The following is a 27,347-nucleotide window of genomic DNA, read 5'->3' on the forward strand; positions in this document are numbered from 1 at the left end:
ACACACTTAACTCAACACGCACATAAAAAAATAACAAATCCCGAGAGGCAAGGTACAATGTCTGTGCGGAAGTGAGAGGAGAGGAGCATCCAAGACAAAGACACACATATTAACATCCTTGCCATCTCCTCTCTCACCCACTCTCTCTCTCTCTCTCTCTCTCTCTCTCTCTCTCTCTCTCTCTCTCTCTCTCTCTCTCTCTCTCTCTCTCTCTCTCTCTCTCTCTCTCTCTCTCTCTCTCTCTCTCTCTCTCTCTCTCTCTCTCTCTCTCTCTCTCTCTCACACACATACACACACACACACATGGATGCACAGGCAGAGCCCCCTTTCACACAGGAGTAGATAGAGAGCGAGAGCAGAAGGAGCTGGGTGGCAGGAGTGAAGCAGGAGGTCTGCTGCTGATTGAACAAAGCCAGGAAAGGAGTGCGCAGTCCTGGGGAGAGGAGCAGCTGTGAAATGCCTGGAAGGAAGCCTGCCAGCGACACCTGCAGAGACCTGAAGGTAAGCATCGTGCACCACTGATGAAGAGGATAAAGGGAAAAAAGCAGAGAAAGAGATAGCATGGGTAAGGCAAAAAAAAGAGGAGAGGGAAGGTTTAAAAGCTGCTGATGCATGATACGATTGTGGCTCCACATCCAGGCTGCCTCCGCTCAATTTGTCTGTGGATGGCATTGCATGCAGTGATTGCATTATGTCTTTCATTGCGCAGCCACAAATTCAATCTGGAGTAGGTTGCCTAATAAAAAAGAAAGTGTGGGAGTGATCAAAAACTGTGAGAGCCAGATATATGAAAACAGACACAGCAAAGAGAAGATGTGAGACAATGCAAGACTCTCCAAGAGCCAGAGAGCAGGAACTCTTTCCTCCGCTCATTTTACAGTACGTCTCCTTCATATTATTTCATTGCAGAGACACACAGATCATTACCATGCATCTCCTTGCCCCTCATACTGTAGTGGGGGCAGGGTACTCAAAAAGCCCATGGATCTCTCTGACGCAAGCAGAGAAAAGCCTGTCAACACTCCCGCTGTTTGTGCCTACACTCGTGTGGCAGGCTGTAGTTCTTTCAGTGCAATGCAGGAGTTTTTACAAGCGCAGCAGCAGCGATGGCAGTGGTAGGAACAGGAGCGACCCCGGAGTGAATGTGCATCAGTAAGGAAAGTGTGTGTGCATGTGTGTGTGGAGGAGCGGGTCTTTACACTGCTGTCACACAGCGCAGCATGTTCCAGCTCTCACTCCTTTTTATACCTTTGATAAAGATAAAGCAACGGGCGTGTAGTGATAGCTGCCGGCAGTTTTCTCATGAATATTGTAAGCTACACCAGAGACATTAAGACAAAAATCATTCATATTGATTCCCCAGGAAACACTCTCTGGGCTGAGGATAAGGGCTGCTGGCTTTAACGCCTGATGATCTTATTTTTTCCTCAGATCTACTGCTCCAGTTCAGTGCCCTCCGCACTGAGATGTAGCTGTAAAACTTTGATGGCAATGCAGCGAGCTAAGCAGCTGTGTTAATCGAGTGCAGGCTCTCCCCAAAGCCCCCTGTCCTTACTTGTGTTGTCGTCATCCGGAAATGTCAAGACAGTGTCATGGTAGCCTGTGGACTCGTCCCAATTTTTTAATATGTCTTTACGGGCTCACCGTGGAGACGCAACTAAGCGTAGGCCATATCTGCTGTCGTCATTAACCACATTTCTACATGTGGGACATTTAACTCAAGCCCTTTGGAGCAGAAGGACCAGACAACTAAGTCTGATGTGGTTGGTTAATACAGTTTTTTACAACTAAACCAGCCCACTTCTATCCCTGTATAGCTGCTTTCAGACATTGGCACTGATTCTCTGAAGGGGCTGTACGTGAGAACGCAGAAATGTCCCAGTGAGACCCCCATTCAAACTATGTATAAGGTCTGAATACGCCAAGGTGAGAATAAAGCAGGAGATCCTCTTGGGTATTTGCTGCGAGCAAGAGGGCGTGCTAATGACGTTTTTCACACATGACAGCTGCATAAATAAAAAAAATACAGCTCTGCATGAGTGATAATATAAAATATAGATAATATATACGCAGAGGAAAATTTTGGTGATAAGAGCCAATGCTTCTGTGATGTAAACAAAATCATGTGATTTCCGCAGCAGAATGAATACGTTACATCCTGCACCAACCCTCGCCTGAACGCACCAGAGATATCTGTGTTGTTGTGAGCGCAGAATCTCCTGCTAGGTTGTTCATTTCTGAGAAAGTCCCGACACAATTGTGCGGACATCCTAACGTAGTTCATTTCTGAAAAGGCTTCTTCTTCCTCCACCCTGCTTGCAGCTGGTGGAGCCGCGATCATCTATTCAGAGATTGCGAGGGGAAGTGAGATCCATCAAAATGGTTTTTGATGGATGGCCTTCTGACCTTATTATCACCGCTATTATTGTAGCTGCAACTCAGCGTGCGTGCACCTCAGTCCCCTCCTGCTCAGGTTATTATCCTTGTCCCGATCTGCCTAACAAGAGGACAAAAGAGGGCAAAGGGTTGATGTAATGCTCAGCAGGATCTGAGGAGTCTCTCTAAAGAGAAGACACTGTGAATAATTAATTGGATCTGTTTATTTAGTCAAGACTGTGTGTCTCTAGGGGATGTGGGGGAAATGCTCTGTTCTTCAAGCAGATCCACATTCTCTAAGACCGCAGCCGCACATTTGTGTCAAGAGCTTAGCCAGGCGTGAAGACTTTTTTTCCCTTTCCTATTTAGTGCTCTGAAAAATGTGTGTGCATGTCAGACAACTGCATTAAAATACTGTATTCAGCTGTTGGGGCTGTTGATAGACCAATATGCAGATGACGTATTTATGCTACTGAGTTATTATGTATTTATCCATCTCCAGCTCTAGTTTGTACACTTGGCTCTCAGAAAAATAACTTTACAATTGAATTTGAAAGTCGCACCTCATGCATAGTTCATTAATCCAATCTCTTGAAGTTTCAATGAAACGGATAAGCAGCATAACATTTCAAACACAATCTTGTCATACTTCCGAAGGAAAATCGCTCTGTTTATGCCCTCGTAAATCTGCAAATAATGCAAATTCGAGCCTGTGCGTCTACTGTGTTTCAAAGTGTCACCTCTGATGCCTATACGTACAAGATTTACAGTACGCCCCCCCCCCCCCCGCTTATTAGGTAACGACTTCTCAACGCTTGTATTTCTCCCACAGTCCTGTCGCACATAAAGTTGATACAGTACATGGAGCCGCTGCTTCAGCCTACATGCAGCACAATCAAACCTCCCCCCTCTGTTTGCCAGAGAGACGACTCCTTCAGGGATCTCATCTTTGTTCTCTGTTCGTCCACCACATGTACGAACATATAGCAGAGTGTATGCGTGTAAGTGCACATCCTATTCACCTCTATCATTCTAAATAAATTCAAATTATGTGTCTGTGTGACTGTGTGTTATTTGTTTTATGTGTTTCGTCTACTTTGCTTAGTGCTGTTCTGACAGCATGTGGATGTTTTAATTGTGACGTGTCACTGCACTGCAGATGAAAATTAGCCTCAGGCTAACTCTGCTAAGATGCATCATTTTATTGTACATGGTCTTTTATTGCACAAATAAATATTCCATCTATCCATTATGTTTACCACTTATCCTTTTAGGGTCACAGGGGGAGCTAAAGCCAATCCCTGCTGACATTAGGGCGAGAGGCTGAGTACACCTTGAATAGGTCGCCAGCTTATCACAGGGCCAACATGCAGAAACAAACAAACCATTCACACTTATATTCACTCTCACGGTCAAATTATACCTATTTACAATCATCACAGACACACTTATCTCACCTCTCTGTCTTACATGATTGGCTCGTTCACCCTGGTGTCATGTTTTCATCACTATCAATCGACAGACAAAAGCTAGATGTTAGTGGGTGTTGGACAGTCTCCAATTAACATCCTATCTCAATGTCTTTGGATAGTTGGAGGAAGTCAGACTACCAGCAGAGAACCCATGCAGAAACAAAATGAGCAAACTCCCAAATAAAATATCCATCCATGCATTCATCCATCCATCCATCCATCCATCACAACAATTATCCATCCATCACACCATTCATCCCACCAACCAATCATTCTCTATACAGTTTATCCTTTGAGGGTCGAATGGGGGGGGGGGGGGGGGGGGGTTGCTGGACCCAATTCCGGCTGACATTGAGTGAGTGGCATGCTAGAGAAAAAACAAATTCACAGCTACAGTCATAGAACTCAAACATATGCAGAGAGAACATGCAAACTCAACCCTGGGGAACCGTGAACCTTCCTAAACCCCCACTGTGTTGCCCCTTAATAAAATAGAATAAAACATAATAAAAAGAAAAGCACACATATCCTGTGTCACCTTCCATGGACAACATATATTTGCAGAAAGTACAGGCTCTTTTCCATGGAGCTGAATTCTATCTCTGTAAAAAGGTCTCCTTGAGTCAGGTCGTCTTGACCTTAGCAACCGCCAGCGAGCTCATTTGTAACCATGTCCACACTGTTCAGGTGGAGGTTTTGGAGGAAATACCATAAATTTAGGAAAAAACTGTAGGGTGTAATCTGTCACAGATTTTTGAAATGCCTTCCAGGATACATACCCTATCCAGCTTAACCTGCTCATTATACGCCTTGTGTTCTTATCGGCCGACGGCAGGTTATGTAGAATAAAATGGAAGGTTTACAGTATCTCCTGCTCCTGACCTAGCCGCTGTGGCTAGACCAGACGTTATCTGGACTTTGTTTAATGAAGGAGGATCCCTCACTCTATTCAGGAGGACTCCTTTGTTAAGCATCACAGACAATGGCAGAGAGATGTGTAACACTGTCTCCTGTCCAGCTAATAAGCTTTCAGGTCAGGCCAGTTTATCTAAATCATAGGTGGGTTATTTTGTATTGCGTTATAGGACACACTCGCGTAAATATCCCACCTCATACATGCCGATAAATTTGGATTCCGTTTTGTTTTGAAAACACTACAACCACAGTCCCTAATTGGCCAGTGTAACACTGCTACAACATTCAGGTCTACTCTACATCAGGAGGGTTTCTACACAAGCATCTCTGAGGGATGTGAGCATTCATCACCCAGGGGAAGCACATCCCTGTACATTTGCAGCTCATTAACACACATGGTAGAGGGAGATGTCTTTCAATGTGTGTTAATAAGGCCTGACTGGCAGCATAGAATTATTATTTGTCACGGTGTTTTCTTTTTGGTTGTTGTTTTGTCTTGTTAGTTTAAAATATAGATTTTCGAAAATGTTGTGATTGCCCAGCGTATTTCTGCGACACCAACTTCAGCTTTGCATTCAATGGCTAAAATACATTCACACTGCACAGCTGCGCCGGTGGCGGTTTAAGCTTGTCAGTAAAAGACACTTTGTCAGAGGACGCAATGAGCAAGGGGGTACGTTACTCACCCGCTTTGCCCGGTACGAGTGGGTCTGAGGATTTCTGACATGCAACATGCAGGGTCATAATCTCATTTTATCCTGACTCGGTATGTGCTGACAATAGAGAAGAAGGCTCCTCGAAGGGACGAGCATGGGGGACACAGTGAAGCATATCAGGATTTCCAATCGAGACCATTTGACCTTTGGCTCCTCCAAAGAATTCGTGTGCAGCCCAGCCTACCCTGCTAATGCCCCCCCCCCTTTCCCTGTCCTCTGTCCTCTGCAGTGAGGTCAGGCAGACGATTCACCAACTACATGAAGGAAGGAAAGTTCTGTCAGATTTGATGCAGAGGATATTAGTCAGTCTCATTTATGTACAATCGACACATTCGCTTGGTTGTGTAATTCAAATCCCTGTATTTCATGACCCTAGATCCTTCTCTTTACGGTTCGTTCTTTTGCTTAGCCATCAGAACAGAGCGTGGCAGAGGATATCTGGGATCTAAAGCCATAAATCACAGCAACAACAGAGACGCCTGATAAAAAAGACGAAACAAGGTGCCAGCGAGCATGTCCACCCACCCACCCACTCAGCCTCTGACATCTCATGTCTCCCTCCATCACATCTCTCACGCCTCAGACCAGCAGGGTTGAAGAGGCTGTTATTTCCAGCTCCAGTAGGTGTTGGGTTTTAATCCCATCCACTTTCACTTCAACAGCGATGTGGAATCTGGGTTGTCACTCCTTTTTTTTTGTTCATGCACATTTTAGTGGAAGAGTGAAACAGATCCAAAGCTATCCAGGGGTTGGAAGAATTATACGTTTTCTTTCCAAGGAAGTGCGCAAAATGTCCTTTAAGAGGGAGAGGACAGAGGCAGGCGGGAGTGATTTGTGTGTGTGAGAGAGAGAGAGAGTTGGACATATCATTAGGGAAATTGTTTCTTGAGTGTGAGTCGAATGTCTCGGTGCAGCAGTGTCACTCCAGAGAAGGTCATCTATGAGAAGGACACAACTGGATACACTCAGCTCACTATCGGGCATAATGGGAAAATGGGGAGGGAGGGATGGCATGAACTGTGTGTGTGTGTGTGTGTTTGTGTGTGTGTGCATGAGTGTTGTGTGTGTTTGCTTTGCCTGGAGCCAAACTAGCTTGGGCCGTTTTTAGTCATTTGACCCGCTCGACCTCAAAGTGTCATAAGTGAGAAGAGATAGGGATGATGCCATGTTATTCTATGGGCCAATCTTAGCCCGGGACATAATCATGACAGGTCCAGTAACCGTGACTCTTTGCTTTCACTCGAGAGGCGGAGTGAAGCAGGGTGAGAGACCAAGGAAATACAAAGTTGGAGTTGCTCCCATAGCCAAAGAACAGAGATAGCAGATAAGCTGGAAGGACTCTACCAGTGTAGATATCTATCTGATGCAGGGATTCTGTGAGAATAGCTGCTGTTTCAATACTCTTCAAGGCTCTCTCCTCTTCGTCTCTGTCTATCCAGTGTCAGCATCGTATTTAATGAACCAACAGAAAACTAAAAGCTATGACCTCCAATTCAAGGAATGCATGCCCAATAATAGTCAAATTTGTATTGTAAACCACAGGGATAGTGCTGAGTTTGCAGTATCTTGCCTCCATTTGTATTCCAGTCATGATCAGCGGCGGGGTTAAAACCTGATGAAGAGGAGGGAACGATGAAGAGCGAAAGCATAAGCACAATTGTCAGTTAAGAGCGTAGAAGGGTCACTGAAACGCATATGTTAGATGTATATTTAAAAACACTGCATTTTCTCTAATTCTTGAAAGTGAAGTCATTAGAAGCCACTGAGTTTGTACCTGACGGCAGCAAGCAGCCCTCTCACCATCTGCAAAACAACCACAAATTTATTGCAGGAAAGAGTTTCTCCATAGACTAGAAAAACTAAATTGATTACCCCCTTATAATGGGAAATTTAAAAAAGGAAAGTAATTTAGAGAATGAAAGAGTTTACAATTATGTTGATCAAGTTGGGATTATAATTCAGGTAATTAATCTTTTGCGAGGTCTTTATCGGGGCAGGGATTAGAATTGATAAAAAACCCTCTTGACTCTGCTCCAGGCCACATCTTATCTTCAAGAACTGCACACGCAGCTGACGAACCCTCTCAAGTTCTGAAAATGTTGAGAATAAATCACAGAGCATGTGTGTGTGTGGGTGGGGCGGGGGGGGGGGAGGATATAGATCTTGCCACAGGTTAGAATGAAAATGCCACATTTCGCTGTGCCCTGTACAGATTATTGTTTACAGCGCGCAGCGTCAGCAAATAAGGAAAATATATGTACCGTAGAAATCCCCTTAGGAAGCAAGTTCCCTCGTATCCCTTTGGCTTCGAGCACAACATATGAGTGCTCTTGTTATCAGGACACAAACACAATTCAGCCAAAGCATCCAGTCACTCTCCCATTAACAAGATAAATGCTTGTTACCCTCTTAAAGTACCAAGATAAAACACCCCAGCTGTTAGGCATGTTCAAACACCTCTCATTTGGGCTTGTTGGGTCTGCTGCCATGAAACAGACAACGCAATCACAGCCTTGCTGAAACACACACAGGTTTGGAGTTCACAAATCTCCAGGGAGTCATGTTTAATTCATGAGAGAACCTAAAATGATTCAGAAAGCGTGACCTTGCAACCCCTCTTAATATATTCAGCGAGGTTTTTCCAGAGGATCTGCGTGTGTGTGCGTGTGTGTGTGTGTGTGTGTGTCACACCTCTGCTGTCCGTCTGCCTGCTCAGATGCCTGTCACGTCACTCTGCCCTTTGCTTTTGACAATCAATGTCAACACTACATTCCTGTGTGAATCTGATTTGTGACGTGGTCCTCCGACATGCTCACTTTTGCTTTCCCTCTCCTTGCTCCCACAGCGATCAAATAGAGCATCAAAGACAAATGACGAAGGAATGTCAGATGTTGTCAGTGCCACTCAGCAAAATAAATTAACCCACGTTCTTTGAGCCGGACAGTCACAAGGCCTCTGTATACCTTGTTTTTTCTTGTAAATTAAGAGTCGTTGATTTTCAAACAACACCCACACGCTCCATAAGTTAATTGCCTCTCATTCAGCTCCAAAGGTGTTGTAAGATTACTGATAAAATTGTGGCTTAATCAGAAGTTTCGCCACACACACACGGATACTCTCCTCTATAACAATAGCAATGATTGTTATTAATCCCACATCATTCAGGAAACATTGAAAGTGTGCTTTTTCTACTTCTCCTTTCTCTTTGGACCTCTCATAACAGATGTTTAAAAATACCTGGTTAGAAATACAACAAAGGAGTAGAGAAATCACATCACATGTATCGCACACTGTCAGCACCTCACTGTTGATCCAGTGGAGCTAAAAACAACCTCAGAGATGATACCTGCAGTCATTTTATATTGGATGAATGCAAAGTAAAAGAGGCGAGTGGGTTTTCTGTGAAAGGGAGAATTTATCCCTCTTGTCTCGAGCTCATTGAGAAGCAATTGCTGTCTCTGATCCGAGGAACAATAGGCCACGGTGGTGCAGGGTAGTATAGGAGCAGTGTGTTTGGATGTGGAGCTTTGTGTGTCTCTCGCTGTGTGTGCATGCATTTGTCTGCATGGGGTCACATGTAGCTGAGGCTGCCAATAACAAGCCTGCTCTTTGGGAAAATGATGCGGTTAAGACTGCTGCAGCTGAGCCCGCTTCATGTGATGTCAACAGCTAATCCCTTACTTTAGTCATCCAGCTGTGACAGTGCAGATCCCTGTTTTATTATATTTGTTGTCATATTTGCGGATACCCTGCAATTTTATTTTTTTTATTCTTGACAAATCATTGATGAATCATTGTAGGTGCCCACATGCTGTATGCTCAATGTTGCGGTACTTATACTGAGCTTCAGATTTAGCATGTGCTCATTTTCCTTCTTCAATATGGGCATGTTTTTCTGAGCCGCCAGTGCATCTCTCATTACTATTTTTTCAGGTGTTGTATTCATGAATATGTTGAGCCGAAAAAAAAAAAATACAACTGATTTTTTTTAACGGACACATTTCCAGGGAAACATAATTCCTGGACCTGCTTCCTTTTTTTGCAGCACATGCAAGTTTTCACAACCTCAGTCCCATGTGTGGTTAGGTTTAGGCAACAAAGCACATGTTTTGTCTCGTGAGTCAGTGTTGACCACATCATTCTAACTGGTGCTGTGAATGTCTAAACATAACCATTCAAAACATCAATGCGTGTCTTCAGCTGCTGCAAGCAGATGTTGAATTGGAAGTGTCATATTGTTGGGAAACTGCAATCTGTGTGTTCGGTGAGCATTGTGCAGACATATTCAATAACTTGACATGTTTGATTGGGTTCTTTGGCAGAGCAGAGATTGGAGCTAAATGCTTACATCAGCATGCTGATATGCTCTCAGTTGCAATGCTAATAGTTGATTGAAAAGCTAATAATTTACAGTGTTCCCCTTTTAGTTCAGAGCAGTAGTATATTTGTTGTAATGGATTCAAATAACCAATTTTTCTAGTAACCCTCTTGGGACACTGAATGCATGAAACAAATTCCATGCAATCTATGCTACAGTTTCTGGAAAAGAAAAAAAAAACCCACGAAGCCTAAGACAGGAGGTTTTAACCTCTTGGGACTGCGAGTGCCAGTAAAAAATCTTTCACTGAACCTTATGTGATCACAAACCAAAGTGACTGCTTTATGTGGTGACACTTTTAGAACTTCAGCGACGGCGTCTGAGTAAAAGCATGACCGTTTGACACAAATTTAGCAGTGGTCACTTCTGATAGATGATAGATTTAAATATGGATCGTTATCAGCGCTTGTTATAATTTTGTTGTAATATAGGCTTTGGGAGAAACAGCCTCCCTGTTTTGGTACTGGCCTCCACATTATGGATGTAAAAGCTGTGTAGTAGCTGCAGCTACCATTAATCTTCAGATTAAATAGTCTTGCATATGATTGCAATTCCTATGCTAATAAAGTCATCCACCATGGTGATTTTCCCAATTAAATCAGAGAACAGAAAAAATGCAAAAGTTGTATTATTATTACAGTGGCAGAAAAAAAGATTTACCACTTCAACTTTTCACACATAATACTATACACAATTCAATACTTACAGTTTCGACCGATTTTGCTGAATACGAAACTATAACAAAAACCTTCACACAAAGTACAAAGACAAAACATTGAAACCATTATAAATGCAAACATCATACTCTGCTGGAGATCTGACCTTTTAAAGCTCGTAGTTCAAACCAACCTTGTGGTTTCCAGAGGTTCTTATTACACAGGCTGGCAAATATTGACATATCGACAAATTTAAACAATTGAAATGACAGGCAGAAAATATTGTGCCTTAGGGGGTTTGCACTGAATATCAACACAACATCGTTAGTGTCGACATAATATATGTACTTGTCAGAGAAGATGTAAAATTTAGATTGCCAAGGGTTGAGAGGTTGAAAGGCCTAATGGATGAAGCTTGTACATTCTGGTCCGAGGCAACCGCAGATTTGACCTTTATTCTCTGTTGTATTCATTCATTTAAATGTCGATGATGAATGAGCTGAATCTCTTTCTGCTTCTGCCAAGAAAATGGCAACACAATTTGAATATGTATGTTTGTTATCCTAAATTTATTTCTTATGTCTTATGTCCTGTAGGTGTTGAGCTTCAGCTGAGAATGGCAGGGGATTCTAGAGTCCTCATGGACCACAACATGGAGATAGGAGTCACGCCAGCACAGGTAAACTTCACAACCACTACCAGTCCAGCGCTTAACTCATCCCTGCCATATTTCCACAATGGGGAAAAAAAGTGGGAGACATGATATACTGTATTTGAGATGAAGGTGGTATGGGCTCAAGTTATTGAGAAGATAAGAGCAGATTCCGTATGTGTTTGAGAAAGAAAATCTGACTGATGGCTGTCAAGAATGTTGAGAAAGAGGAGACTAAAAAAGGCTATTCGATATTTAGCAGGTGTACTGTGTACATTTACTGTGATTTATCTTTAATCTGTAGCACAGATTAAATCAGCGCTACAGATTCAACATAAATCCCCATCCTCCTCGCTCCAAATACTGGGTGGAGCAGTTGTACTGGTTATCTGTCCTGTTATACCTGCTGGTTGGAACCTATACTGTCAATCCAAGCACGGCCAGAGAGAAAACACCCACCACTTACTACTGCCACAGTGTGAGAACTAATGAATTTGTTTATGGACCATCACCCCTGGGAACAGTATTGACTACAAAGATTGGGCGGCACTGCTTGTGACAGCTTCATCTATCAATCAATTAACCCAAGCCCAAAGTGTGCCAATGAATGGGCCTATATTTTGAAGTTTACAAGAGGCTTAGTGCTAATTAACAGAAGCTTCAAACAGATGTGTACATGAACTGATCTTGTCAAAGGAAATATTTGATCGATTAGAGCTGGTAATAAGGTAGCCCATTGACATTTGGTGAGTGTGTTGTCATCAAGCCGCTAGTTGCAATGCGGGTCAGTATGCATTGTCTTTCAATTCTTCTTTGTCAAACAGGGATCACCTCAAATCAATTTATGTAAACTCAATACATGCAGGCCTGACTGCATGTGCATATACACAGGACAGTGGTGAGACAGCACCTGACATCTCAATGAAACCCCCCGAATAAACCTCCCTGGCAGATTTTATTATGCAGGCTCTGGCCATGGCAAGACTTCAAGAAAAGAAGGAAATGGATGGATATTGTAGTGCATTAGATTATGTCCGTTTCCGGCTGCACTGTGAGGGTGATCGCCTTTGTGATAGAGCAGAGGAGAACTTAGTGCGTGCACAATAGGACATAGGTTTCCTTGTGATGTGAGCATGACTCTAGATAGACCCCAGAGCTGTTTCCTTGCTTCAACACTATGCCTTTCAATTATCAGCTCAGATTGGAAAGTGTCAGTGTGCTGCCAAGTGTCCTCTGTCTATTTTAAAGGTGCCTTACACCTTTGTCTTTTTGTATGCTGGCATGGACCAAGCATTGGAACGGATTCCACACAGCCTCTGCAGGAATATCTCCTTGTTTTTGTAGTCCTGTATTGTTGTTAAACCATGTGAAACAAATAATATTGGAATTTATTCTTGTATGTGAATGAAACCTAGTTTATAAATGGTGTAACTAATGAACCTAGGCATATGCCACTATTTTTAATGATGCCATAAGGGTCTGTTGGGGAAAGATGGAAGATCTGTTCATATCCAGGCTTGCCAATGTCCCATAGGGTGTGAGGGGAGGGAGCACAGGGGACAGGGAGAGAGACAGGGCACAGCTGTGGAGCCAGATCGTCTATCTGGAGCTGGGCCAGCATCGACAAAGACCTGGGTGTTGTTGTGTTCTTGTTATGTCCTTACTCTCTCTTTCACTTTCTCCCAATACATAGATACAATGACATGGAGTAGCACAAAGCAGTGACTTTATACCTCACTTTTATTTGCCTTCCGGCCAACAGCACAGGGCAGTGTGTTTTTAGAAAGGCTGAAGTCAAACCACATAAAACATGTGAATCCTCTGCTCTAAATTCTATATATCCTAGGTAAGAAATCAGTGAGGCTACTGTTAAGGACACACACATGTGGAGAACCCTAAACTGCCATTTTCTTGCTCTCATCTCCTCTTTGTTCCTTTTCTTGCACAAAATTGTCCAGCTCTTTATCCTTATTCTGCTTCTCTCCCTCTGTATCTTTCCTGTTCCACGCAGGTGAAGAAGCTTCCCAAACACCTGCGGGACGCGCAGATCTCAACTGAGCGAACCCATCTGATTTCTGACCCAGCGAAGAAGCCACGTCAGCGATACGTTCAGAAGGACGGCAAGTGCAACGTCCATCACGGAAATGTGCAAGAGACCTACCGTTACCTCAGTGACTTGTTCACCACACTGGTGGATCTACGCTGGCGTCTAAGTCTCTTCATTTTCACCTTGGTCTATATTGTCAACTGGCTTTTCTTTGGCTTTCTGTGGTGGTTGATAGCGCTCATCCGTGGCGATCTGGTGCACGGCGACGAGGAGGGCTGGACGCCATGCGTCGAGAACCTTAACAGTTTTGTCTCTGCCTTCCTCTTCTCCATTGAAACAGAGACCACCATCGGGTATGGTTATCGTGTGATCACAGAAAAATGCCCCGAAGGTATCATACTGCTTTTGGTGCAGGCCATCTTGGGCTCCATTGTTAATGCCATGATGGTGGGCTGCATGTTTGTCAAGATCTCACAGCCAAAGAACCGCGCAGAGACCCTCATGTTCTCACACAAAGCTGTTATTTCGGTGCGAGACAACAAGATGTGCCTGATGTTTCGGGTGGGGGACCTGAGGAACTCTCACATCGTCGAGGCATCGATCCGAGCGAAGCTGATTCGCTCGCAGCAGACCAAGGAAGGGGAGTTCATCCCGCTCAACCAGACTGACATCAACATCGGCTTTGACACGGGAGACGACCGGCTGTTCCTGGTGTCACCTCTCATCATCTCCCACGAAATCAACGAGAGGAGTCCCTTCTGGGAGATGTCGCTGGCGCAAATGGAGAAGGAGGAGTTTGAGATCGTGGTTATCCTTGAGGGAATGGTGGAGGCCACAGGTATGCAAGAGGGTGTGGTGGGGAGGGGGGTCAAAGGGATAAAGACAAATAAAGGGTGAACTGGCAAGATATATAATGACAGATAGATGATCGAGAGACAGAGACTGATGAATTGTTGGATGCAGGAAGTGAGCTGAGTGGGTGGAATGGGATGATGGATAAATGGATGGAAAGGCAGAAGAGGCTAACATGGAAAGTTGCACTGCATCAAAGAGAGTAGCAGGAGTGAGTACCTATAAGTGCTTCAAATTGCAATAGAGATAATATTAGAACAGACTGAAAGACAGATCACGAACATTAACAGATCATCAACTCTAAGTCTCAGTTAAAAACAAATGGTATGGATTTTAATGATATTAAAATCATTAATTTTAATAATGTGCCTTTTATGGAGGAATTAGGCAAATGTTTCTTTTTTTCTTTTACAGTAGTTCTATCTTCATCAAATTATTTTATACACTTCTCCTGGTATCTGTTACTGGAAGTGAGACAAATGATTAAAGGCGATCAAATGTTTGCCTGTACTCAATTGCAGCCCACATTTCCTTTGTTGCTACTTCAATGTTAAGTCTGATATTGTTTATTTCAAAATGAAGGAAGTCTTACTACCCACACTGCTGGTCTGTGTTTTGGGTAAAGGCCAAGCTGTCCTGAGAAAGCATTCACGACCAGGTAGTTCAGTAAAGTTCCATGAAGCTCAGATTTCCCAGTGTGGCGGAACACGTAGCCTCGTCTACTCAGAAATCACACCTTAAGCACCAATCCCTTTTTAATTCAGCACTGCAGGATAAATACAGGAACCTTTAGAGCCTGGCCCACAACGAGCTGTTAATTTGCTCTTCCGGCAAGTTTTCTGTGGGGCATTGGCTAAACCACTTATTGTTTATAGGCCTAAACTGAGTTGTTTATTGGCCGTTGTTCAAGCACTAATTATAATCCACTAATTTGAAATGTAATGCATTATACATATTACAAATTTATTTTATTAGATACCATCGTTTGTTGCATCGATAAATCAGGCACACCGGTTGATCATTGGCGTTTAGTCTTTGCAAACAACTGTCGTTTCACAACCTTGTACAAAATGCTCAAGCTCCCTCATGCAATCAGGCATGGCTTTGCATGCATCTGAGCATTTCTGCTCTATTTAATTTTCGATTTCTTTTATTTGTAAAAATGTTTCCCTCCAAAGCACAAGTAGTCATCATGCTTCCTGCTCACGCTGCTAGATACTTGACTCAGGCATTAAATATCGTTTCGCCTCACCGGCACAGACCATGGCATCATGCAGGGTTTATGTCGTCACTGTCCTTGACCGCTTGCCAACAGACCAATCTTACCATCCACTAGCCCTCCCCCTTTACCCTGCTAACCCCACTGAGACTAATTAAACCAAACACCACCAGCAGTGCATTTGAGTGATAAGTCGAAATGGTTTTCACGACTGTACCAACCCGAAAACATTGGGACCCAAAACTATTACAGATTGATTAGCACCTCTGTATTGTTTACAATGGCTTTACTTCTTCATCGGTTGGGAGCCTATTGACTGTCAAAATACAATTACAAAAATGTACTATAACAATTTATTTTGAAATTAGTAAAATGCTGAAAAGATCCAGAAAATTTGACTTACTTCACCACGTAGTGCACATTTGATTTATAAGTGACAGATTTTATTTTCTTTATGGGCAATGCATGAAAAATTCAAACTCATGTTCAAAGCAATTCTCATATAATGAGTGGAAGTAATGAAATATCACAGTGAATTTAAAAATAAATAAACGTTGAGCTGTTGAAAAGGACATGTGGCAACTAATCAGTGCAGTCAGGCTACTAATTTATGATAATTATGTATTTCTAATTGAGGTATAAGGCTCCAAGGTCAAAAGCATTTAAATATATAGCTGACTAAGCACCCACACTTCATTAATTTAAAAGTGATGAATCTGCTGCCAGTGTAGTTGTGTATCAATGAATGGATGGCCCATACAGTAGTAAGCAAATCTGATCCAGCAGGAAATCATTTTAATACTCTCATTACCAGGGGAAATATACAGTACATCTATTAAATGTTTTCTATATAATGCAAAAGCTGGAGAACATCAAGCAAGGAATTATTTGATAGACATTTGTTTCTCAGGCATTCCCAAAGCATATATCTACATAGTGTAATTCACCATAGATGCTCTAAAAAAATATGTTACACAGAAGCAGCCCTGCAATATTTTAAAATACATTGTCTTCAACTAAAAATACACAAACAAAATATCTTTATGAATATCAAAGTCATACTAACCTAAGTAGTAGGTTTCAATGTTTGAAGGAGATTCAAATAAAACTGTAGATACATTATTTTCCATACCACCACTGTGTTTGCTGGGGTTGTAGTTTCAGATAACACAGAATGCATTGCGTTATTTTACTTTTCTCTCAAATATTAAATTGGTCGATCCATCTGAAGGTTTGGTTTTATTACCAATATCCTTAATTCTGCTTATATTTAAAGCTTTTATTAAAGTGCAATTTCAGAAATCAAGTTCCAACACAAGACAAGCACATAATGGAAAGCCTCAGTTATTCTTTTTCGCACTCATGCACTTTGGTGCCCAGTGGATCAGTTTTTCCTACAGCAGAAACAATGTACTTCCATTTCGAAAGGTAATGCATTTTTTGGACATGAACCTTTTTAATAGTCAGTTTAGCAACCAAACTAGTTACTGCCGTATAACAGAGATCTCTAGACTTCCGATGTTTATGTACCCTGGAATATACTTCATATTTACTCATTTTTGCATAATACATTCGGCCCTTAAGAGGTATAAAGTTACACATAATACTAAGCTATACTCAGTGGTGAAGTTTAGTGTTAAGTCTGCTGTACTTTCTCCGCTGTGCCAGAGGCCCAGTCATATTTGTTCATGTTGCCGCCAACAATCCTTGTTTTCATCATTGAAGTAGCCCAGAAGATAGAGAAACACTGCTCTGTGTCCCGTTTCCTTCATAGTCTGTTATTTATATATAAAATACGGCCTGCTGCCATCTCTTAGAATACATACAGCATATAACATCGATATCGTTGGTCTGTAAACAAGAGTCTTCAGTGGGATTTTTTGTTTTAGACTTTATAGTTGGCTGACGTTTTTGTGGTTTCCTAAAAGACACATCACTATATTAAGTCTGTGTCAATCTTAAGATCTTAGTTGCCGATATGCACATAAAATATGACAAACTAGGCACTTATAAATATACAGTAATTACTATGTTTAGACTAAACAAAGTCTACACTACCTAATAGCAAGGAAAGTAAAAACAGCAGTGACTTCAGATACAGTCATGTTTGTACGTGCCATCGTTTCCCTTTTGGCAACTTATATTTTATAATTAACAATTGAAGAATAAGTTTTGTTGCCTAAAGCATATTCTTCAGCCAAATATCAAGATGAGTTCACATGTCTTATTATCATTGGCCCCTGTCCTCATATACTGCAGAATATAAATAACGATGTCAGTTCTAAACTTAATCAGCACAAGATGTTTTCATGTAGAGCGGAAAACCACAATTCACCGCAAACACAAAAGCAAACTACAACTGGGACAAAATGCATGAACAAATTAACATCAATCTCGGAGCCCATCGGCTGTCATCTGTTGACAAATTAGTGTCTGGGGGCCAAGACCAATATATTTAGGGCTTGTGTGTAGACTCAGTCTTCCATTCACCATACACTGTTTACAGTCTGACGAGTGCACACGAGTCAAACGTTTCTCCACACAGACCAAAAACATTGATGTTTTTTCTGGGTGTAAAATAGCGCTTAGACAGACAATATTCTGGCATCAATTTACATATGAATGCAAATAAATAAAATAGTTAATGTAGGTGTTCTTTTCATTCATTTAAGACCCTGTTATCTTTCTGAGATCCTATTTTTATTTGACATAAACTACAGCAATCCATCTATCCATTAAATAATGCTTCCATCATCTCTGAGTAAAGACTGTGTTCCCCAAGACCTTGAAAAGCACCTGTGTTATGATTGTTTACTCCCTCAACCAGAGACTTGCTTTATCATACCTGCTATGAGCATGGAGTCAGTGCTATAAGCTTGGTTGCTATGGCAATGGCCACTGGGCCCTATCAGTGCACTGCTATGCTAGAGACAGACAGCAAACTATTGTTTCTAAGGCCCACGTACAAGTCTTTTACCCATAATGCAACACAAAGACACAGATAGGTTAAAAAGGTCCTTCACAGATTCCTATTACTTTTAATGTAAAGCAGGGTGAAGGTTTTGCACTACTGACATCTTTTGAGACGCAAGTCACACAATGACATGCAATTGAGCCGTATCTATGGTTTTAACCCGAACCAGTTCACCTGCTGAAGGACACCTGTGATGTTTGTACTTCTACTGTTACATTTCATCCATTTACGGCTGTAATCCATCTTCTTATCGACTGTTTATTAAAGCAACGTTTTTCATATGAACATGAAAAATACAATGACATCCAACATATAGTAAAAACTATATCTGTAGTCATATTTCCCCAAACATGCTTTGTTACATAGTGTTAATGTAATAGAGATCTGAGGTAAGAGAATATTGTAGATCAAAGGCCAAATTTAAAGAAGAGGCTCCATATCCGTGGGCTGCTTCAGTACTCTGGACAGCACAATGGATTAGCTACATTAAGAGTTAACCCCTTACCGGACACATCATCGAATGGGCGCAGGTCAAGCAAACTCGTTCGCTGGTGGCCCTTCGCTATTCATGAAAGCTGACATCAAGAGCTGATCTGATGGAGCATGAGTGGGATTGATAAACTGTGGTGCAGGCGGCAGGCCTACAGAATGAAATCCAACTAATGTTCCTTTGTTATGGCTATCTTATTTGTACAGTGCCTCACATCCTAAGCTGATAACATAGTTTGCATTGGTGCCGTCTGCACAGATCATGGTGGCAGCTGACAGTGGACTATGATTGCAACAAGACTGCTCGATATGCAATTTGCCTACTCACATACAATTTCTGACAGTAACTCCTCAATTGATTTGTCATTGCTGCCCCCTTCATCTCTGTCAGACATTTTATATATGTTTCCGCTAATCAATTTAGAAAATATTGTAGCTTTGTTGATGTGTTCAGTCACACACGGCATCTATGGTGCTTCTGTCCCCCCTGAGAGAAGGATCCCTCACATGTGGCTCTCTCTGAGGTTTATAGTTTTTTTTTTGTTTTTTTTTAGGGTTTCTTGGTAGTTTTTCTTACACTTGTCTAGTGTTAAGGACAGAGGATGTCGTATCTTGTTGAGTCCTATGAGACAAATTGTGATTTGTGAATATGGGCTATACAAATACAATTCTATTGATGATTGAGATGCCTTGTATTTAATGTAATTATATCTAAAAATACCTTTTTAAGTAATTTATAACATAGTCAGAAACCTGCCTTATCAGGTATTATTCTGCCTGTATATTTTAAGAATTCCTATGGTACATAGACCACCACTATCAAAAAACACATGACAAAAAGTTTTGTTTAAAAAAAACATATGTTTTCTTTAAACAAGTGTTATCCGTTCTTCAGTATGTCCCATGTAAAACAATGGCTTGGCTCTAGGACCACATTCAGTCAGTCTTTGCAGCAGCAAAATAGAGTTAGTAAGACAATATTTCTCTGTAGACAAGCTACAAGCAAGTCATCTGCATACGAGGAGGGTGATCTTCCTCAGATGGACTAGCATGGCCCATTTATGTTGTTTACCATTAACATTAAATGATAATACATAATGGCTTCCTGGATGCAGTGGATTCTAGGAAATTATGAAGACAAAGGCATGACTGTTTATGCGTTCCGGTATGGGGGAAATGAATCAAGACTCTAAATGGTGTCTGGCACAATTAGAGCTGCAGGTACTGCTATGATATTAATGGCTTGTAAATCTTGAACAAGTCGACATTCATTTGAACAGCCATAAACTGGAAACGTACATGAACTGGTGGTTTGAAGCAAACTTGAGCTACAGGTAGAGATGAATCACACCCTCAGTTATATTGCTTTCTGATGCAAGTGCTGTCATTTAATGTAGGCAGCTAATTGCATTAACTTTGGGTCTCACTCTGGAAAGCTGAGCAGATTTTACTGTGTACAGCTCATCACCAAGGTTTGTTATCAATTGTGTTTGAAAGTCTTTTACAGCTTCTCTCACTAATTGGAATCTGCTCATGATATCTCCAATAGGTTCTTAATTAACCATCTGTCACTGACACATATACACGTGTTCATGACTTATTGATCTTGAACAATTTACTGTGTCAAGACACTCGAATAGGTAAAGTACACCCCTCTGGAAATGATTCTTACTCATCTAGCAGAGATCAATGATGCACAGGCCCCCTGTTTCACCAACATGATGAATGTTTGACAGTAAATGCACGTTGATCAATTATTTGAACCAGATATTTTGTGCAACAACAATTTGTGTTGCAGGGTTTTAGCGTTGCCCAATTACCTGTTTTTTGAAAACAGACCAAACTAATTGAGTATTTATTTACCACATTCATATGGGTTAATGACAGGATTTGGAGCTTTCTTGACATGCCATCTTTTGTGGTTTGTACATTTTACTTTGTCTTCTCAACATTTTTCTTCTCGACATTTTGATATTCTTTCTTCTATATTGCCCCTTCCTTAGTGAGAAACTCTGAAGCAGCATCCATACATGCTGATCGAATTCTGTCCACATTACCGTTTTGGCTCTGTATCAGTTTGAATCCACCTCCACACTATCACACTATAGCTTGTCTCCTACGCATGTAAGCAGCATAATGAAATGCACAACAGCTGTTGCTTGTCCATGTTGAGTTCTACAATGGCAGCCAAGGCTGATGCCGGTTGTATTCTTCTAGAAGGGGGTCATGTGATAGGAACCAGACAAATAACCGCTACTTTGTGACCGATAAGACTCAATAAGCAAGAGGTGCTGAGTGTCTGCGTCATCATTTCTAAACATCCCCATTACTGTGCGTCCTAAATGAAACAGTTGTCAGTTATTAAACAGGGCCAGCAGCACTTCCAATCTACTCACTTCTGAAACTAGTCTGGAATAGTGTGGACACCAGACATATCCTTAGCCGAATTGAACTGTTTAAAGCTAGAACATAGTAGTGTAGATGCAGCCAAAGGCTTTCATCCTGTGCAGCCGGAGTCATCGGCTTTTTCACCAGACCTGACTCATCTGTACGATATTTATTAGACAGTTGTGGATGGTGAGTGTAGCCTTCCCATTTCTGCTTTGCTCAACAGAGAGTAACAATGTTCAATACTGTTCAAGGAATCTCCAGGCGTGGCTTGCCTTGGCGCTGTGTCATTGATGAAGCACTTAACACAATATCATTCGTGTCGCTCTGCCCATTTTTTTGTTTTTCATTTCCAACACTGTTCTGTAAAGCAGATTCCATAAAATGCAAGTGATATGCAGGAAAACATTTAGAACATCTTCCTAAAGTATCTACCATATCTTCAGACATCACAGCACACCACCCACTCATTTATCTGGAAGCCTAGGTTGGATTTTCCTCATTAGGACCAGTTATCACTAAAGCCATCTGGAGCTTACACCTATCAAACTAACTCTCCTAAAGCCATTCACCATTCATACTTCCACAGTGTGTCAGGCATCACATAAGGCCATATTCTCTGCAAACATAGCATTCCTGCAGGTTATCATGGAGAAATCCTTGCCTCATACTGTGACTCTCTTGACTCTGCTTGCCTATTTGTGGAGTATTGATCTGTTTCTATTCATAGCATCTTTTGCTAAATCCTTCGCATTTTGAACTGATGTTACACATATTTACAACATTCACAATAGCAGACAGTGAACTATTGTATGTAAAGCCTACTTAAGCCTTGTAAGCAGAATAATACCACATGAAAATATATCTTTACAGTAGGCATTGACTGTGTCACCGCCTGCAATAATGCATTGAGTAACACTCGGGGCCATCCAGTCAGCGTCTACACGTGGACACGGGTAATGAGCCCTGATGAAAAGCAGCAGCGATTGATTGTGATTGCAGCCGTTATACCTGCAATGACATTGTGACATGTCAACATTGTTCAAGCAAAGGTGCAACTAATAACATCATTGATGGCCCTTCTCCTTTTTGATTTTCCTGTCAGCCAGCACGCACAGCATCAGTACCCTGAAACTGACACACCTCAATGGAAATGACACACGTGTATTGTCAAAATGTCGGTTGTGGCAAAAACCAACGAAAGGCCCCTTTAAAACTTTATTTCAGTTCATCATTCATCATCATTTCTCACAAATACTATACTCCACTGTTACCACTCACATGTAAGATCATACTTTATTTTATTAACTATCAAACACTTATTGTATTATTCCCTCACATGACGCACAATAATACTTTCTTAGAAACATTCATTCCGTTCCATATGCACCAGAAAAGACGTGTAGGTGTGTATGTGTGTGTGTGTGTGTGTGTGTGTGTATATGTGTGTGTTTATATGTGTGTGTGTGTGTATGTGCGTGTGTGTCGGTGTACTCCCAGAGCGGGGCCTGTCTGTCAACAACTGATTTGATAAGAATTATAAGTATCCATATATATATATATATCTTTATATATATTATTCCAAACATAAGGGGAACATCATTTTATCGTTTATATTTTCATCAGTAATGGTATAAAAAAAATCATTGTTGGTCCATGGTTTTCTAACGAAGCCATTGTGTATGATATAATGTGCATCCAGAAATGCTGTTCAGTCCTTTTTTATTTCCCAGAGGTAATGAAAAAGCATTAAGTAAATATGATTGTTATCTATATAGCAAGACAAGCGTGCTGAGTCTGTGAGACTCAAAACGTAGCATGGAAAATGTTGAATTTGTCCTCCAAACAGTCATACAGTCGGGAGAATTATGGGCACTGTATCCACTGTTTCATAAAAGTTTCCAATAACAGAACATTGACATTTTACAGGCAAGCAGATATCTCGTAAGTGAATCCATTCTTTCACTCTGAGGGGAGCTTCACAGCCTTTAAAAGGGACACATTATTCCCATTTCACCACAGTTGATATGGTTCCTTGGGGTCTTCATGAAATGTCTGTAACATATTATGGTCAAAATACCACAAGGATCATTTAAAACAGCACCCTTTTTACCGTGTCTAAAACAGCCCTCCTCAGATTGACCTGATTGACGTGATTTTAGCCTAGATATAAGACGCTGTAGTAGCATGGTAGTAGTATAGTATGTAGTATAGCTGTTTGTGTATGAGTGTAAGATGGTCAATAAAAGAAAGACATAGTGTGCACATAAAACGGTATCAAAGTGTTGTGTGTGAGTATAGTCGTCTACGTAAGTTTATGATATTGTCTGTGGAGCCAAGTATGAATTTATGGGGGCTTTTCATGTTGTCCTATTTGAGAATTGACTCAGGCACATGAATAAAATGGTTCATTTAGTTTTAATCCCTCAGGAAATAACTGCTCTTAAAATTGTTTTACAACAGTTCATCAGAAAAATACTCTCTGTCTTCCATCCTGCATTTAGAAGTTTCGAGTCAAAGGCAACTGAACTTTTGACTTGAGATGGAGCTTTCATAAGAATGATAAAAGTGCAATCAGCAAAAGGCTACTGTGACAAGATATTAATAGATCTTCAGGCAATAATGTATTTAGACAGCAAAGTAGCTAAACTAAGATTCAAACCAATGCATCAAACAATGTGCCAAACCCCTTAACAGACAGTATAGAAATACTTCACGTCGTCTTTGAGGAATCAGTCACAGAAATAAACATTTCACAATTTAAAAGTGGAAACTAGGCCACTCATATCCACAGGGGAAGCAGAATAAAAGGTGCAGAAGCCCCTCCTCTCACAATGGCATTAGACACCTTATCGAATTTGAAATCTTTGTCTATTTTGGAGCCCATGCTTGGTGTCATGGGTGTTGTTATGTATAAGGCACACAACACAGTAGGTAACGTGAGCAAGTTATCTAAGGCAAGTTTAATGTTTTCAGTTTGAACTCCAAAATTCGGTCTCCTATGCATCAAATTATATCTTTTAAAAAAATTGTCAAAGTGGCTGTAATATGTTGTTGCCTCATTAGCTTGTGACAATTTTCCTAAAAGCTATTTAGTTGTTAAGCAGTGGGAAAGATTGAAAAGCATAGTAACATGAAGTGAAGTTTCTAAATTGAGATCAAGTGATGTTGGCCAAGTTTATTCAACATTTTCACCACCTCCAATTCAGACATGGGTTTGATGAAGCATTACAGGGTGAATACACAATGTTATAAACATTTATCAACCAAATTATGCTAATCCTAATTCCCATGAGAGAACGCAATGCCTAGCTTAACAGCTAATGAGCCCGTTTCTTGGTTTCACAGATCCTAAGATTCATATATCAGGATATTAACAATGAACTATCTTATTTGTGATTAATTGCATGTTTTGTTATTCCTATTTGTTAATTCGTATTTTTCACAGTAGACATTGTGTGAATTAATGGCAACGGTGTGATTAATGGCAGGAATAATGACTGCATTGTCTAATTTAGCTGCTAGCACTGCACTGCTATTTCACTGCTATACTTCAAATTATTCACACTAATACCTTTTCAAAAATGTGTCAACATTTACATTTGACACAGCTGATACATAAATGAATTGAAACTTATTGTTAAAACCTTTCCTTTAGAATACTTATTTATGACCAAGCCTTCTCCCCTTTCTAGTCACTTCTGTTCAGTGGTGTTACCAACGTTATTGCTTTCAAAAACATAATGGAGGTTTAGCAGAAATAGGTCTTGGCCCTTTCTTTGTTAAGTTCCTGAATAACCATGAATAATTTACTGATGCTGTCTCTTTCTCCCAACATCTCCTTCCATCTCGGTGTGTTTGTTTGCCTGTCCACTCTGTCTGTGTGTCTGCTTCTGTGTCCACTAATTCCCTGTGTGTAATGTTGTGCATATGTCTGTGTGCATGTGGACACGTACACCCATCCTTACCTCTGACAGGAATGACATGTCAGGCCAGGAGCTCCTACCTGGACACAGAAGTGCTTTGGGGCTACCGTTTTACACCAGTTCTCTCGTTGGAGAAGGGCTTCTATGAGGTAGACTACAACAACTTCCACGAAGTCTACGAGACCAACACTCCCGCCTGCAGCGCCAAGGAGCTAGCTGCTAAGTTCCGGGAGGATCCGCTATTGCCTCAGCTTTCACTCCTGAGCCCTGAGCCTAAAACTCATACTTTTGACCCCCTAAACCGCCTGTCTAAACAGGACCCACTCAGCCAGGACGAGGACATGGAGGAGAGAAATTCAGGGGGTGACAGAGGAGAGACCAATGGCTTAGCTGCTGCTGTAGAGGATCTGCCCCTCGCTGATGGACTACCTGACTGATTGGCCACTTCAGCTGAAAATCCAGGAAAGACTTTGAAAAGAGTACAGGACAGTGTAATACTTCATTTAGCCTTTGGCCAGCTTGTTCCTTTGCAGTACTTGGAGATACAAGACATCCATCTTCAGCCCCCGACTCATGCAATACTCCTATGCTAGGGTGTCAATCTATAGTATAGATTGGTTTTGTAGACATGTATGTACACATACAGTACACAAACACACATGTACAATATCTATATCTACACTTAAAGGTTGGTGGTTCAGGTTGTATTTTTATAATCATAATGACCACTTACTGCTATAACAGCTCAATTTGTATAACTTTAACTTGAGCCTCAACTGGTAGCCATGATGATGAGTACCATGGGCTTATTATGGATACTCCAATATTCTCAATCTAGAGTGTGTTTATTCACCTTCATTTAAGCAGAGAATAAGTCTCATTACTCAACTAATGTGTTTGACAACAGCTTCTCTGTGCAAATGGAAGTGTTGTTTCTTTTCATTTCCCCCAAAAAATTTGGAGGATTGTTATTTCCTCTCTCTGTCTTGTTGTTATTACTCTGTGTCTGAAACCCCCATTCACCAAGGAGGAAATGTACAAGGCCTCTAGTTTGCATATGCAACAGAAGATGTAGGAAACTGATCTATAAAAGGCAACTTGTTCCGGGAACCACAACCCGTTTGTTTTCTTTGTTCACATCTTTCTCATCGTAAAAACTTGCTGTGTGAGTCTGATTGTCTCCCCAACACACTGGGAGCCTTGACCTAAAAGAAGCCAGCTTGTACCTCATTTTATACTAATTTTCAGGGTTTGAAATGTACAAAAAAGGACTAGTTTATAGTGTTAGTAGCTATATGCTGACTGACTATTACATGAACTCTTCTTGGCTGGTTGAAGATTAAATTCCCATTCCTGCAGCAGGAACTAAAAGATTAATTCCAAGCCCTTTTTCTTGGTACGTAAAGCACAATTTCCCATGAAGTGACTCCATGCTGACCTAACCACCCACCTAGCCACTGCTACCGGCTGATGCATGTCAGTCCTAGTTAAAAGTGACACACATATTTATATGAAATATTTACGCTCAACTGCTATTTGAAATGTTCTTGATTTTTTTTACACCACACGTATGAATATTTCAGACACTCCACAAGCAAAATGAAATGCTCCATGTTTCCTTTTAATGTTTGTTTTATTTTTGTTTTAAATATTCAAAAGACATTTGAAGCATTTTTTTCTGGTGTGGCACAAAAGCTACCGATGATAGGAGCAGCATTTCTTTCATGAGTCTAGTATCTGGCCAGCTCAACACCTTGCAGTATTGGATGTCATTGTAACTTCTTTCTGTAACCTTCACCTTTGGCTCTAACTTCATGATTTGAAGTTTTCCTTTCCACCCACACTCTGTTCAATCTGCACTTTTGCCCCTTTCTTCCACAAACTGGCCTTGGGGTCTTTTCCTCAACATAGTTTATGGCCCATTGTGACTCTACTGTTTGGACTCTTGTCCAGTGATGGCCATACCCCACAGTATTTTTTGACTTTTCTTGGAAAGGACGCTTAGGAGCTTGCATGCATGAGTAAGTTTAATACAGTAAGAAATACAGGGTATTTTTTAAGGCATGTAAATTATGATATTTTTACAATATATATTACCAGATAATGAATGAATTATCATTTGTTGAAAGAAAAATTCCTAATACTTAAAAATCTCCCATCCCCCAATTGATTTTTTTTTTTTACAGATGCTTGTCCAATCAATGTGTTTCTTTTCACTGTGACACTAGAGCATCTTACTATGTATTCATTTCATTTCATTGCTGGAATGTCATCTGTTTTCTTTGTG

The 27,347-nt window shown here is 41.1% G+C and overlaps 1 protein-coding gene across 1 annotated transcript; it reads left to right on the forward strand.

Moving 5' to 3' along the window:
* Positions 1-293: 293 nt before the first annotated feature.
* On the forward strand, positions 294-27,347 carry kcnj5 (potassium inwardly rectifying channel subfamily J member 5). The gene is made up of 4 exons (XM_062386826.1): positions 294-501; positions 11,110-11,192; positions 13,177-14,050; positions 25,112-27,347. Exons 2-4 carry the CDS (start codon positions 11,130-11,132, stop codon positions 25,495-25,497), a joined length of 1,323 nt encoding a protein of 440 aa, XP_062242810.1. The 5' UTR covers positions 294-501; positions 11,110-11,129; the 3' UTR covers positions 25,498-27,347.

Source organism: Platichthys flesus, chromosome 4 (genome assembly GCF_949316205.1).
Source record: "Platichthys flesus chromosome 4, fPlaFle2.1, whole genome shotgun sequence".
NCBI lineage: Eukaryota > Metazoa > Chordata > Actinopteri > Pleuronectiformes > Pleuronectidae > Platichthys > Platichthys flesus.

Excerpts from the sequence above, each read along its gene's own strand:
- kcnj5 (XM_062386826.1), top strand. The coding sequence starts at position 11,130 with ATGGCAGGGGATTCTAGAGTCCTCATGGACCACAACATGGAGATAGGA. Across the intron at positions 11,193-13,176 it reads TAGGAGTCACGCCAGCACAG|GTGAAGAAGCTTCCCAAACA; the intron begins GTAAACTTCACA and ends TGTTCCACGCAG. Across the intron at positions 14,051-25,111 it reads GGGAATGGTGGAGGCCACAG|GAATGACATGTCAGGCCAGG; the intron begins GTATGCAAGAGG and ends TACCTCTGACAG.